Source organism: Petaurus breviceps, unplaced genomic scaffold (assembly GCF_028583685.1).
Source record: "Petaurus breviceps papuanus isolate PSGF00001 unplaced genomic scaffold, PetGlider_PUasm1.0 140, whole genome shotgun sequence".
NCBI lineage: Eukaryota > Metazoa > Chordata > Mammalia > Diprotodontia > Petauridae > Petaurus > Petaurus breviceps.
In genome coordinates, this window is record NW_027185698.1 from 639,601 (window position 1) to 652,543 (window position 12,943).

General features: G+C 40.5%; 1 protein-coding gene across 1 annotated transcript; it reads right to left on the reverse strand.

The window, feature by feature from the left end:
• Positions 1-8,567: 8,567 nt before the first annotated feature.
• On the reverse strand, positions 8,568-10,765 carry LOC138146408 (E3 ubiquitin-protein ligase TRIM17-like). The gene has a single exon (XM_069068282.1). The coding sequence runs from the start codon at positions 10,082-10,084 to the stop codon at positions 8,867-8,869; it is 1,218 nt and encodes a 405-aa protein (XP_068924383.1). The 5' UTR covers positions 10,085-10,765; the 3' UTR covers positions 8,568-8,866.
• Between the last annotated feature and the right edge of the window lie 2,178 nt (positions 10,766-12,943).

Genomic DNA, 12,943 nt, shown 5'->3' on the forward strand with positions numbered 1-12,943 from the left:
TTAGCCTAGGGGCAGGGAAGATCTTCCAAATTTGCATTCCCATTACAGGAGTTATTCTCTTCAGTGAGTTTTTGAAATTCCTTTTCTATCTGGCCAATTTGGCTTTTTAAGTCATTCTTCTCCTCATTGGCTTTTTGGGCCTCTTTTGCCATTTGAGTTAGTCTACTTTTTAAGGTGTTATTTTCTTCATTTTATTTTTGGGTCTCCTTTAGCAGGCTGTTGACTTGCTTTTCATGATTTTCTTGCATCATTCTCATTTCTCTTCCCAATTTTTCCTCCACTTCTCTTACTTGATTTTCAAAATCCTTCTTGAGCTTCTCCATGGCCTGTAACCAACTCATATTTTTCTTGGAGGCTTTTGATGCAGGAGTTCTGACTTCTCTGTTTTCCTCCCACTCCATGCCTTGATCCTTTTTGTCCCCCAAAAAGGATTCTGTGGTCTGTTTGTGCTTCCTCTGCTTGCTCATATTGCCAGGCAATTACTTGACTTTTGAGCTCTTTGCCACAGTAGAACTCTGCTTCCAGAGTGGAGAGAGCTTTGTCTGAAATAGCTGGGGTTTTTGCAACTTCCAGAGCCATTAAGGAGGGTGCTCTTTGTACAGCCCCCACAAGCTCTGGCTCACTGGCTACACATCCCAGGACCAGTGTCCAAGACTGCAACCCAGATCCAAGCAGGTTAAAGCAAGAGCAATTAACCTCTGAATGGTTACTTCGTCCCCCTACAATCTGCAGGCCAGGAGCTCCAGAGACAGCCATGTGGAGGTGGCTGCAGGCCTGCCACTGCTTCTTACCCCAGAAGCAGAGGCTGGACCATGCTCTTCAGTCCCCCTCTGTTCCAACAGAGTTCCCCACTGACCTTTAACTTTCTCCGGCTTTTAAGGGTTGAGTAGTCTGGAAACTACCACAGCTGCTGGTGATTCACTCTCCTGAAGTCTGCTCTGGCCACTGCTGGTCCAGGCCACCTTGGGGCTGGAACCACATGGCACATGAGGGACTGTGCTCAGCTCCCAGCTCAGTGCGATAGACCCTTCCTATCCACCTGCCAGGCTGGCTTCAGCATGAGATTTGTTTCTCTCTGTCACTTTGTGGGTTCTGTGGCTCTAATGTTTGTTTAGAGTCTTTTTTTTTTTTAAGCAATCAGGGTTAAGTAACTTGCTCAAGGTTATACGAACAGTTATTTCTGGGTGTGGTGCTGAGTGTCTGAGCCCAGGATTCGATCTCCAGGTCATCCTGACCCTGGAGCCGGTGCTCTTACTCGCTATGCTACCTGGCAGCCCCTTAGAGTCATTTTTTCACATGTATTGGAAGTGACTGGAAGGGGATCCCATGCCAAGTTTGTGCTTCTACTCCACCATCTTGGCTATGCCTTATTTCATTTTTTAATTGTTTTTTTTTCCCCCTAGAGATTCATGGAATTCTTATAGTTTTTTAAATGATCCTCTGCTTAGAGTTGTTATGGAGTTACTCTCCCTAGAAATCTCCAAAAGAATTTTTATACTGATGTTTTCTTTGATTTACTCATTTCTTGACGTTTAGTTCCTGAATTGGGACTTTGTGCCAGGACCAGGTTTTGCCCTCTGTTGAACTTGTGGGTGGCAGTAGCAATGCTTAGTTAGTCTCTCCTGTGCTTCTAGACGGACTTATTTATACTCTGACCATTAGGTCCCCTGGATTTTTTAGGTTCAGAGTCTTGGATCATCAGGGCCCCCTGTGACATCTTAGGATGGCCTGGCTTGGTCTAATCACTGCTCTCTTATAGTGGTTGCTTCTGCTACCTGGGTTTCAGGGGTCTTTCCTATCTCCTGTGGGTTTTTCCATAATGCTGGGGATTTTTGATCCCACCACCACCCCTTTCCTTTGGTTTTACAAATTGGTTTTACAAATTGATTTAGACTCCAAGTACCCCATCAAATCCATTAATCATTAATTAAGCACCTACTATATGCTAGGGACTGTGCTAAGCATTGATGATAGTTAATAAAAAGACAGTTCCTTCCCTCAAGGAGTTTACAATCTAAGGGGGGAAGCAACATGTAGTAGGAATCAGGAAAGGGGGGGGCAGGGCATGAGACTTGAGAAAACCAGGAGGCATTTTGTTCCACTTCCTGGAAAGCAAGCTGGGAACAGGTGCAAAGTAGAGTGGACTTTCTGTAAAAGAATGCATTGGGAGGAGTTTGGTACTCCACCCTCCAGCCTCCAATACAAAAGGGAAGGAGGCCTTGGGGAAATGGTGCTAATCCAAGCATGAGTCAGCAGCCTGCTGTTGAGATCAGAGGTGAGGACCTTAATGTGAGAGGGGTGTCTTGTTCTGAGAAATTGAAACCAGGTGAGTAGCTGATGCCAGTTGAATGAACCCAAAGGATTATTGCAGCTTTTCTACTTAATCCTTAAAACCTTCACATTATGTCATTTGTAATAATTAAACTTTTAAAATGTCTTTATTTTGTTTTGCTGAGTGCTATGAAAAGTGAATTGAATACTTAAGTCCTCTGCCTCTCAAGGATTGTGATGTAAGATAAAACCCAGGCAGAGATATATTTTATTTGATATTTATAGTGGTGCAAGTATACTTTGTATAATGGCCAGGATACACGCACATTCTGACTTGTATGCTCAGATAAGGTGATGTTGAAACTTGGAGAAGTCACTCCCTTGATTCCTATTAGCTGGAAAGGGCTCTGAGAAAGAAATGGAAATTCCAGGGGCTCTGTTGGATCATGCAATAAAGGGAGGACATTTTGGAAAACTACTAACCACCAAAAAGCTTCCAGGCATGTTGATGAGTCACTACATGGATAAGCTTCTGTGGGGGGGAAGGAATAGTTTCTTGAAGGGGCAATGAGAAATCCTTTAGCACTTTCTTTTTTATTAGAAGTCTAAATATTGTTTTAAAAAGGTGTATGTGGGGTATGGGGACCCCAAAAATAAAAGTCAGAGGTGTCTTTTTTTTTTTTTGCTTTTTGGAGGCCAATTGGGGTTAAGTGACTTGCCCAGGGTCACACAGCTAGTTTTTGTTGGGCTCTATTCACTGCATCACCTAAGCCACCCCAAGTCAGAGGTGTCTTGAGGAAAGAATAGGAAGCTTTATTCAGTTCTCAAAAGAAGAGGACTTCCCTTCCACCAGTGTGAATCAGCAGAATGTGTTACAGAAGACAGAGCAACAATTTATATCCTAATACAGTCAAGCCCCCTCCCACCACTGTCCCTTTTCCCATTGATTGGTAGGTGGGCTTACAATCAGAGCTCGAAATCTTCTCCAGGGACAAAGAACAAAGAAGCCTGCCACTATCCCCTATTGGCTGGGAGGCAGGCTTACAGTCGTAGCACAAAAGAGGCCAAGAACAGGGAAACAGGTTTTCATGTTTTTATTTGGCAAATGCTAAAGCAAGGGAGGGGAAAAGGTCCCTAGCAAGGGTGGAGGTCGAAAGACTCCTAAAGGGCTTAATGCTGATGTGGCAGTAGTAAAGAAGGGGGGAGGGGGAAACCACAATTCTGGCTTGTTCCCACAAGAAACCTTACTAGATTTTAGGATATAGTCTGAGAAGTTTTCACTTCTCCTACTCAGGTGTGTAGTAATTGAAAGCTCTGCTGCTAAAATAGCTTGAATTTAACTTTTGGGAAAGGTGTACTTCTTACTGTATAATAAGTAAACTCATGTTTTAAATAATTGGAAAGGTAAATGGGAAATTGGGGGTCTTAAAAAATAAAACTTTTTTTCCATCCACAGACGAGCACTGAGGACTTAAACAATCGTGTGCATGCCACCTGTAATCATTTATCTCTCTTTAAGCTTAGTCATAAAGATAGAATTATCAGAGGCAAGGAACTTGGGACCTTTCCTCTGATTTTGTTCTTTACTCAAAGAAATTAAAGCCTCTGGGACAAGAGTTCTTAACTTGGGATTCAAGAACTTTTTTCTCTTTAGTTATATTATGGTAACTTTTTCAACTGAATGTGTTTTATTTGTAATTCTATGTATTTTGTTTTAAGCATTTGAAAACATTATTCAGAAAAGGGCTTTCACCAGATAGCCAAGGGGGTCCATAATGAAAAAAAAAATACCTTTGCTCTAGGATGAAAAACAACTCTGTAAGGATTTTGATGCTGACTTCCCCTAATACGTTGGTCATCTATGCCAATATTTATCCCCTGGGAGATCTACCAACTAGACATAGATAATTCAGAAGGATTTGAAACCTTACATTCTATTCAAACTTTTTTTCATCTTAACAAGCAGTGACCGATGACAACTGAATGATGTGTGTTTTCCTTTGGGTCTATTCTGTGAACCTGAGGAAAGGGTGGTGGTGGCAAGCAAATGGAAGGCCACTCTCCATTTGTGAAGGCCAGTCGCAAGGGGCTGGTCATATAGGGGCAGGAGGATGAGTTGCTGGAGTAGTAAGCATGAAATATGAAGCAGTAAGGGCTTGAGGGAAGAGGTCTGTATACCTGCACAAGAGTATGGTCAGCTGTGGGAGCCTTGGTGTAGTCTGAGATCAAAGGGCTAGAGCCAGGACATGAACTAACCTTGGGCTTCAAAGACATCTGATTGACAAGGTCTGTGCTTGAACAAAGAACTCATATAGAATTTGTCATGCTCAGAGTAACAGGCATTCCTCTATCATTTTTAGCTTGGGCATGTGATCCTAATCTTGCTTGTTCGTTCTAACAAAGGAACCAAAACCTCAGCCAAAGAAAGCACCTACCTGCTGCCAGACAATTAATACTAAAAAAAAAAAATTTTTCTATATAAACCAAAATATTTATAGCAGCACTTTTTATCATAGCAAAGAACTGGAAATATTGATTTACATATTTAGGAAGGGTCGAACAAATTCTGGTACATGAACACCACTCCTTTTAAGTTGTTCTTTATTTCTTTGAAGAGTACTTTATTTTCATTTAAAAAATATTTTCTTGAATATTTCCAAATACATATAAATTTTAACATTTATTTTAAAAAATTGAGTTCCAAATTCTCTCCTTCCCTCCTTCCCATTTAGAAAGTAAGCAATATGATATTGATCATATATGTGAAGTTATGCAGAACATATTACCTGCTGTAAAAGAAAACACGAATGTTTTCTTTCACAACACAATGAACGTGGGAATGTTTTTCATGACTGCACAGGTATAATCTATATCAAATTGCTTACCATCTCAGGGAGGGGGATGGGAGCAAAAGAGGGAGAAAATTTAGAACTCAGAATTTTTAAAAAATGAATGTTAAAAATTATTTTTACATGTGATTGGGAAAAATATTCAAAAAAAGGAAAAATTTTAAAAGTATGCTTAAATCTGCACTCAAAAGTTCATCAGTTCTTTCTCAGAGGGAGGTGGATAATGTTTTTCATCAAGGATCCTTTGGAATTATTTTGGATCACTGTCTTGATCAGAGTAATTAAGTCTTTCATAGTTCATCACCCTTCCTTATTATATTGCTTATACTGTGTATAATGTTCTCCTGGTTCTGCTCACTTCACTTTGCATCAGTTCATATAAGTTTTTCAGGTTATGATTTATTCTTTATCCTTTAGTAGAAGCATTTGTAACAAAATTTCCTATGAATGATCTCCATAAATTTAAGGATCTGAATTTTGCATTTGACAAAAATGTACTTATTCCACGTCCATCCCTACTGATGGGGTGCTTGGGATCTATATCTGTAACAGCAATTTGTAAAACCAATTGGCAACATCAGTCTGTAACATCAATTTGCAAAACCAGTTTGTACAATTGTAACTGCAATTTGTATTGTAAAATTGTAATAGCAATTTGTAAAAAAATCACATTTTCCCTTTCCCAGCCTCAAACTCTGTCCCTTCCCCCTATCCCCACGCTGCCTAGGCAACAACTTGTGACTCCTTTGTCCTTGCTTCCTGTCTGAAATCTCATGTCATCTCCAGGTTAAACTATCTATGCACTAAAGTTACAAGTTAGCCTTGGTTCCCTTACATCCATCAGGTCAGCCCTGACAATGGCAGCCCTACCCTTTAAAAGTAAAAGCCTGTGCCCCCTTTCACTTGCAGGTCCCCTAAGGATACTTGCCCACTGTAAAGCATATAATAAACTTTTTCAACTCTGACTCCAAGTAAGGCTGAGCTGAATTCTTTCCAGACTGAATTGCAGGTTCTGGTCTTAGATAAGATCAGAGTTCCTGCTGGACCTAATAGCCATCCCTCATCACCTACCTACGTTTTTGTCTCAGATGTGTGATCAATGAAACTATCTTCTTTGATTATTCTTTTTATCAATATACCTAAATGATTAGGCCTCAAATCAGGCAGACATTTTTGTAGTTAATTTATTCCTGATTTCATCCTTCTCCATACCTTAGGTCTCTTCTCTTGAGCATAGATCTGTCCTTAACTTTTGGCAATGTGGGAGTTTTCCTCTAACAATTTTAAATAAAATTTTGTAAAGGAGTAATGCTACGTAATTTTTTTCAGGTGTTTTGGTTGGCTTCAGGTTGACTTCAACTCTTTGTGACCCCATTTGGGGTTTTCTTGGCAAAGATACTAAAGTGGTTTTCCATTTCCTTCTCCAGCTTATTTACAGATGAGGAAACTGAGGCAAACAGGGTTAAGTGACTTGCCCAGGGTCACACAAGAAAATGAATCTTCCTGATCAGGTGTAGTGCCAATGCAATATTTATAGTACCCATGATCACGATAAAGACCATTATTATAAATGTCACATGACATTTGATTGCAAAATATACCAAACTCTCCATAAATAGGACAGAACTGAAACATTTACTTAGACACCAGAAAATCAAATCCCCAAAACCACAAAACCAATTCCATCATAACAGTAAAGAAATTAACAAGTCATAATAACACTGAGATCCACAGCATCCTTTAGCATTCCCACAAACCAATATTAGATAAATATTTACTCACAAACCTCGGTATCTCCTTGCCTCAACCTCCTCTCTCTCCCATTATCTCTCTGGCTCTGACTCCCAGCTTCCTGTGGGCTCTGTTTCCCATCAGCAAACTCCTCCAACCACAGGCTCCATGTGACTACATTCAGCCTATTAGGGAGCAGAGTTTACTTTCAAAGCAGGAAAGGTCTTCAAATTCCCCTGTAGGTCTATTAAGAGGCAGGGAAGATCTTCAAATTCCCATTCCCATTACACCAGGCCCAAAACAATGCAAATTTACATAAAGTGAGAACTATCTGTATATGTTTATCTATATGTATATGTTTTCTCAGCAACTGGCAGAGTGGAGGGGGTGGAACCAAGATGAAGGAGAAAAGGTAAGGACTTACCTGAGCTTTCCCAAGGTCTCTTCCAAACAACTTTAAAATAATACCTTAAAATGAATTCTGGAGCAGCAGAAATTACAAAAGGACATGGTAAAACAATTTTCCAGTCCAAAACAACGTAAAAGGCTGGCAGGAAAGGTCTGTCACACTGAGGTGAGAGTGGAGCAAAGTCTAGGACAGGTGATTGTGCCTGAAAATCCAGTAGCAGGCCTTAAGGGCAACTGAATTGGCAGCAGCAGTTTTTGGAGCTCTCAGTTCACATACAATTAGGAAATTGGACAGCTGGTCAGAAGATTACAGGGGTCCTTTTCTTGGCACTAGTTGCAGGACTCTGTTACACTATCCATATGTGGATCCATGTTGCTGTCCTAGGGTGAAAAATACTAGCATAGGAGAGCTTGTGTCCCCAGGGTTGCAGAGAGCTTGGTCAGAGTTCCAGGGTAGAGAAGAGTGCTTCTAGTTGTTCACAAACCAGAGCATAGGTCAGGAGATTAGTTAACATATCTTTCCTTATCTCATACCCCCTTGGAAGAACTAAAAAGTTATAGACCCCCAGAACTAGCTCTGAAAACAGCTGCACAAATACTTGAAACAGTTCCCACCTCCCACCCACCCCTGCCAACCCTGGGATTAGAACACAACTTTAACATAAAGTTAAAAAGCAAGAAATAGGCTAGGAAAATGAACAAACAACAACAAAAAAAAGAACCTGACCATAGAAAGTTAATATGGTGGGAGGGAAAATCAAAACATAAACACAGAAGACAACTACAATGTCAAAACTGCTTCATCCAAAGCCTCAAAGAGAAATGTGAATTGGTCGCAGGCCCAAAAAGAATTCCTAGAAACACTAAAAAGGATTTTAAGTTTCAAATAAGAGAGGTAAAAGAAAAACTGGGAAATGAGTAATGCAAGAAAAGGAGGTTTACTTAGTCATAGCAAAGAATACTTAAGAAAGATATAGCACTTTGCTATAAGAAATGATAAATAAAGGATGCTTTCAGAAAAGCCTGGGAAAACTTGCATGAAGTAATGCAAAGTAAAATGAGCAGAAATAGGAGAACAGTGTACCCAGCAATATTGTATAATGATCTACTATGAATGATTTAGTTATTCTCAGCAATATAACAATCCAAGACAATTCCAAACAAATCCAAGACAATTTACAATATAAAGTACTATCCACCTCCAGCAAAAGAACTGATGGAGTCTGAATGTAGAACGATGCATACTTTCTTATTATTCTTGAGTTATTTGGTCTGCATTTTCTTTTTCAACATTGCTGTTAAGGTAAATATTTTACATGACTGCACATGTATAATCCATATTAAATTTCTTGCCTTCTCAAGGAGGGGGAAGGAAGAGGAGATAATTTGGAACTCACATTTTTTTTTTCAAGATCCCACTGTATTTATAGTTTCTTAATTAACAAAAACAAAATTCACATTTTCCCTGGTAAAGGAGCATTCTGCTTCCAATGCTCCCCAACTAGGCCCCCTCCCTTTTGTATATTACATGTCAGATTTAAAAGAGGGTACAGTTCTGGGATCACCTTGAACCATCTTTACTTGGTTTGCCCAGGTCTCTGTCCTAATTAATGCCATTCCATTGAGGGGTAAGGAGGGAAGTTAGTAGGGTAGTTCTCCCTTTCAATTGGCAAACAGTAACAGGTGGAGATGGGACCATCTTGTTTCTCTTCAGTAAGGCCATCCATGTTCAATTGCGTAATAGACAAATTTCTCCAGTTCATGTAATGGAGACTTCCAGAGGTATAAATAGCAAACATCTGACCTGAGGAAATATCTGCAAATGTGAAAGTCCTCTTTCTGTCATCATCAGGTAACTCGTAGGGATAGTGACATTGCAACAGTCGAGATTCTTGAAATTTCCTCAGAAATTCTCTTAATTCCGTGCAATAAGAACTGCTCAGTTTGGGTGTGAAAGGTTTTGGCCTTTGAAGCAACAGGGACTCACTCTTGTTCAGTGTTTCTTGTGCATCCTGCAGAAGGTCTGTATCTGGCATCCGGGACTTTTCTTCCAAAGCTGTGGCCATTTCCCTCAGGTCGTGCCTGTGTTGGGACAGTTGAAGGCGACTCCTCCTCTTTTTCTCTCTGTTGCGGATTTCTAGCTGGGCCTCATGGTCCTTCAGCTGCTCAAACATTTCATTCTCCTCCTCATCCAGTTCCACAAGACTGTGGACGTCCTCTTCTTCATCACTCAGGAACTCACTTATTTCTTGAAATTTTTCCTCAAAGGTTTCTCTGGGCATTTCCACTTGTTCCGTCCACACAACAGCCCATGTCCAAGGTATCTTCTTCTCTTCCAGTATTAGCTTCTGACCATCTCTTAAATGTACCTGTACAAGTTTCAGATTCTCCTGAAGCTTTTTCCTATAGACCTTAGCAGCTTCTTCTGTAGTTTTGACTGTGTGAGCCTCATGTTTTGGGGATTGTGAACAGGGCACACAGACTGGGGTCTGATCATTCATACAGAACAACTTCTTGTCCTCCTGGTGTTTGTCACACTTGCTGGGTCCCTGAGGCTTCTGTTGACGTTGTTCCTGGGTAACAGAAGGCTTCCTTCTTGGAGGCAGTTTCCCTCTTCTCCTTAAAGTGGCCCTCAAAGCTCTGGACTGGGAGATTTCCCTGCACCTTCGGCAGGAGTTGGGCTCTGAAGTTTCACTGGAGCTACTGAAACAAGATTGGCAAACACTGTGTCCACAATTGGCGGCCACTGGGTCTGTGAGAGGGGCCCAACAAATGTTGCAGGTGAGCACATTCTGGTGGCCTTCGATGAAGTCTTTAGAAGCCATAATCCTTTGATAGCACAGTAGGCTGCTTCCTTCCAAGAACTCCAGGGGCAGAAGGAGAATTAGCTCTATTCCTTCCAAGAACTACAGTGGAAAGTTAGCTCCAAGCTGGAAAGTTCCCACATTTTTTTTTAAATTTTTAAATTTTATTTTTTTAAAAGTAATCTGGGTTAAGTAACTTGCTCAAGGTTACAGGGCCAGTTATGTTGTGTGGGTGCTGAGTACCTGAGGCCAGAATCGATCCCAGGTCTACCAAGGCTGGGGCTGGTGCTCTTACTCACTGCGCCACCTGGCCGCCCCTTGGAACTCACATTAAAAAAAAAAAAAAGAAATGAAAAAAATTTGTGTAATTGAGAAAACATTAAAAAAAAAAAAAGGATATAGCACTTGGCTTGGGCAGACCTGGCCTCTCCTGTCTTTGAAACTATCTGGTCAACAGGGCAATGAGTGGTGACTTGGGGATATTTTTCCAATTTGAAGAGGCCCTTCTTTATGCTCTTAGATGACCAAGAAGCTAGGTTAGCCCTCCAAACCTTTAAAGTTAATAATATCTCAAGGCCATTTGTAATACCTTTAAGGAGAAATCAGCTTGGGCTCAATGGAACAGGGTCTTAGAAAAAGCTTATTCAGCTTCCATGGTAGGGGACTCTAATATATAAATATTGTTGCTACCATATGAAAGCTTGCCATGAATTACTAAAAGTCAAGGTTTTGTTTTCATTGAACTAGGATGTTATGTAATAGATCAAGGCAAAATGGAATTTTTTGTGTAAAGGCATTATAAATTCCATAAAATGGACAATTTTCTTGACAATGTTAGGTCTTACTATTTCATAATATTATATTTTAAAAAGCGGACGACATCTCTTATAAAAGCTGCTCTTATGAAACCATATGATGGCTATAGCTTGAGCAGAAAATAGTTGCATAGTTGTACTTTTGAAATGAAACTCTAGGGTTGCATCTTTCACTGACTTGTTTTATTTTTAAACATTATTTTAACACAGCAAATATGAACAAATCTCAGAATATACAGCTACCTAAAGTCAAGAAAAGCAAACAATTATAACAGATTTACTTCAATTTACCCTTTGTTAAAAGGAAGGCTGTGTGTTTTTAACAGAGGTGGTTCACTGTATTTAATCTGAATCTTGTTGCTTTTACACAGATGTATTTAGTGGATATTTTATTCTTTCAGACTGGATTTATTTTCTCATCACTTTATGTGTATTTCTTTTTTATTATTATTAAATTTTGCTTATTTTTAGTTTACATCATTCATTTCCACAAGATTCTGAGTTACAAACTTTTCTCCCCATCTTACCCCTACCCACCACCCCAAAACAGTGATCCTACTGTATCATACTCCCCTAATCTGCTCTCTCCTATATCCTCCCTCATGCCCCCTCCAACTTTCTGGTAGGGCAAGATGGATCTCCATACCCCAGTGCCTGTATATTTTATTTACCAGTTGCATGTAAATATATATATTTAAACATTTGATTTTACAACTTTGAATTCCAGGTTCGTTCCCTTCCTCCCTTGTCACCCACCCTTGCTGTGAAGATAAGCAATTCATTATAGGTTGTACATGTATAGTTATGCAAAACATTTCCATAGTGGATATATTGTGAAAGACTATTTTTCTCTCCATCCTATCCTGCCCCCCATTTGTTTTATTCTCTACTTTGACCCTGTCCCTTTTCAAAAGTGTGTGCTTCTAACTACCCTCCCCCACAACCTGCTCTCCCCTCCATCATTCCCTTCAACCCTACTCTCCTGTAGGGCAAAATACCCAATTTAGTGTGTGTATCATTCGCTCCCTAAGCCAAATTCAATGAGAGGAAGGTTGACCCATTCCCTTTTGCTGTTCTGTTTTTCCCCTCCATTGAAACAGTTATCCCTTGCCTCTTCTTTTCTTTTTTTTAAGCAATCAGGGTTAATTAACTTGCTCAAGTTTATACAGCCAGTTATTTCTGGGTGTGGTGCTATCTGAGCCCAGATTTGATCCCCAGGTCATCCCGACACTGGAGCCGGTGCTCTTACTCACTGAGTCACCTGGCCGCCCCTAAGCAATTGGGGTTAAGTAACTTGCTCAAGGTTACACGGCCAGGTGTTTCTGGGTGGGTGCTAAGTGTCTGAGCCTGGATTCGATCCCCAGGTCATCCCGACACTGGGGCCGGTGCTCTTACTCGCTGTGCTCCCTAGCTGCCCCCAGAAAACTACTTTTTTATTTTTTTAAGCAATTGGGGTTAAGTAACTTGCTCAAGTTTACACTGCCAGTTATATCTGGGTGTGGTGCTAAGTATCTGAGCCCAGATTTGATCCCCAGGTCATCCCGACACTGGAGCCGGTGCTCTTACTTGCTGAGCCACCTGGCTGCCCCTTCCCTTGCCTCTTCTATATGAGATAATTTACCCCATTCTATTTCTCCCCATCTCTCATTATATTCCTCTCTCATCTCTTAATTTCACCTTTTAAGTATCATCCCTTCCTATTCAATTGGTCCTGTGCCCTCTTGTCTATGTATACCTGTACACATATATACACACACATGTATTCATACACCCATATACCCTCCTATATAGACATATATATATGTATGTATGTATACATACATACATACTGTAATGGTAATGTAATTTGAATTTGAAGATCCCTTTGTGCTGGCAAAGGAGCAGGTACTTAAAACTTATTAACTGATCAAGCCTCTGTTGGGGAAACAGAAGGTATGAACTCCTGTCTCCTGTTACTGATGTAACAGGAAGGGGTTGGCTGAAGCTAATGCTGTTTGTATGTAAGAAAAGCCTCAGAGAGGCACAGTCAGAATTTCTTGAGACCAGCATCTGGTGGCAGAGCAGC

Coding starts and splice junctions, on each gene's coding strand:
- LOC138146408 (XM_069068282.1), bottom strand. CDS start 10,084: ATGGCTTCTAAAGACTTCATCGAAGGCCACCAGAATGTGCTCACCTGC.